The following is a 2,500-nucleotide window of genomic DNA, read 5'->3' as shown; positions in this document are numbered from 1 at the left end:
GTCAGAGGTGTCATTACAGGAGTCTGACGTCAGAGGGCAGTAGTGGACGAAGTATTACTGTTTATTTTAATGTAGTATTCTGTTAGTACTCTCATCGGTGTATAGTGTTATTGTCCCAGGACAATAACACTGCAGGTGTAACACCAGTGTTACACCTGCAGTGTGTCCGTCTCTTTAAAGCAGGTCACATGTCCTCCTCCTCCTCCTCCTCCTCCTCCTCCTCCTCCTCCTCCTTCTCCTCCTCCTCCTGCTGCTGCTCTGACCGGTGTGTGTGTGTGTGTGTGAGAGTGTGTGTCCTCTCTGGTGCTCCGTGTATAAAGGTGGATGTCTGCAAGCTGAGCTCCGGAGGAAGATGCTGCTGCTCGGGCTGATGCTGCTGCTGCTGCTGCCCGGCTCTGAGGCCGACCCTCGCGGGGAGAATGTGCCCGGCGCCCCGCTGGTTCCCCCGGTGCTCCCGGTGCTCCGCGGGCCGGGCTTGGAGGAGCGCGGGGCTCCGGTGGCGCTGTCCCGGTCCGCGGTGGATCCTGAGGCCGGGCCCGGGGACCAGGAGGCCGGGGAGGAGGAGTCTCATCACGGCGGGGGGTTCCGGGTGGTACAGTGGGAGTGGAGCTACGTCCAGACTCCGTACATCATCGCCTGCTGGCTGCTGGTGGCCAGCGTGGCCAAGATCCGTGAGTGTGTGTGTGTGTGTGTGTGTGTGTGTGTGTGTGTGTGTGTGTGTGTGTGTGTGTGTGTGTGTGTGTGTGTGTGTGTGTGTGTGTGTGTGTGTGTGTGTGTGTGTGTGTGTGTGTGTGTGTGTGTGTGTGTGTGTGTGTGTGTCCTTTATTTTTGAACTTTACTCAAATAAGTAAATGATAAATTCACCTTTTATAAATGTATAGGACTATTTACTGCATACAGACATGTTTATAAGCACATATTAATATTCACATGTAGGCTATACATGTGTGTGTGTTTGAAAAGAGAATCTTATATATTAAGTTGAAGTTTATTTTATTATTTATCTTTTCTGTATTTGAATCACTAGGTTTATAACTTGCAAAAAATACTATTAAATAATTGGCAGTAAATATGTAAATATATGTATACAGTTTGTGGTTGTGTCTTACGATTATATTGCAATATAAAAATAAAATAATACAATTTTAATCAATCAAGAGAAAAAACGTTATTATTTTAATAATGTATTAACTATTGGGTAGCAGAAGTTCAGTAAAGTCTACACTATACGTTATACTACGCTACATAACGTTACTATATGTTACAGCATGTTACTTACATTGCCATACGTTACTATACGTTACTATGCGTTACATCGCATTGATATGCGTTACATTACATTACTATACGTCACGGTGCGTTACCATGTGTTAGATTACATTGATATACGTTACGATGCGTTACTATGTGTTAGATTACATTGATATACGTTACGATGCGTTACACTACATTATACGATACGATAATACTTTATTTGTCAGATCAAGTCTGAAATTTGACTTGCGTCACAGCAGCTCCATGTCCAACATCAACAGACAAGTATCCAGACACAATACATGAAACACAAACAACAAAAATGTAACATAACAGCACAATCAGTGAGAGAAGAGCTGCTCAAGAGCCTTCAGCGTGGATCTGATCTGGGATCAGCTCTGTATTTACTGTGAGGATTGACTGATGCACAAAGGATGCTTCAGTCTGACTTTATTGAATCGTGGGACCCTGTGTCTCCGATTAGATGGCAGCAGTTCATACTCACTGTTCAGGGGCCTCATGTATAACGCCGTGCGTAGGATTGACGTGGGAAGGTTGCTTACGAAAAATAGGTCCATACATTTTCCGCCACTTTCCGATTCACCAAACATTGCGTACCGGCGAGGGGAGTGTGTACGGCACTTCCTACGCCGGTTTCCCTTTATAAATCACAATCGACTCCAAATGCGGTGCAGCTTTTGGGGGCTTCACGTAACGCCCATGTTTGCCTATAAATAGTCAAAGAAACGTCCATTCATTCATTTTGACTGACTGCATGGAGAAGATCGCAGGAAATGAGGACAGAACAGCTCAAACATCTCCCACCGTGTCAGGTTCTGGTTCTTTTGGGGAGGTGGAGATAAATCATATTGTTTGGTGGATGCAGTTTGAACCAGAGTAGCAGCATGGAGGTCGGATCGTCACCAACATAAATAAATAAGTGGTCCGAAAAAGGTTAATGACAAAAAGAATACACATAGTCTTCCTCAAGCAGTGTGTTTGTACCGGGGACAGGAGACCCCCCCCCCCCCCCTTGATGAGAAACTAAGAAATGATTGGGGGATCCCTCCGGAGTGGAGTCATGACGACTGGATCTGAATTATGTTTTTGTATTTGGTGGTTTGTGTCCCAGCTTTCGATCAGCAACTATATATCCATAATCCACCAGTTAAAGGAAATACAACTAATGTGTTGTTATACTAGCTGTAGCCTACAGTTTACCACATGGTGTTCTTAGTTTCAATAC

At 44.9% G+C, this 2,500-nt stretch overlaps 1 protein-coding gene across 1 annotated transcript in view; it reads left to right on the top strand.

The window, feature by feature from the left end:
- Window positions 1–262: 262 nt before the first annotated feature.
- The window catches only part of slc9a5 (solute carrier family 9 member A5), a 38,319-nt gene continuing 36,081 nt past the window's right edge, over window positions 263–2,500 (top strand). The window contains exon 1 of the mRNA XM_079665955.1: window positions 263–671. Coding sequence (XP_079522081.1) covers window positions 353–671 — 319 coding nt within the window. The 5' untranslated portion in view covers window positions 263–352. The remainder of the gene's footprint in view (window positions 672–2,500) is intronic.

The sequence above is a fragment of the Notothenia rossii genome (genome assembly GCF_949606895.1).
Source record: "Notothenia rossii genome assembly, chromosome: 2".
NCBI classification, from domain to species: Eukaryota; Metazoa; Chordata; class Actinopteri; order Perciformes; family Nototheniidae; genus Notothenia; species Notothenia rossii.
This window is presented reverse-complemented; position numbering and strand designations above follow the sequence as displayed.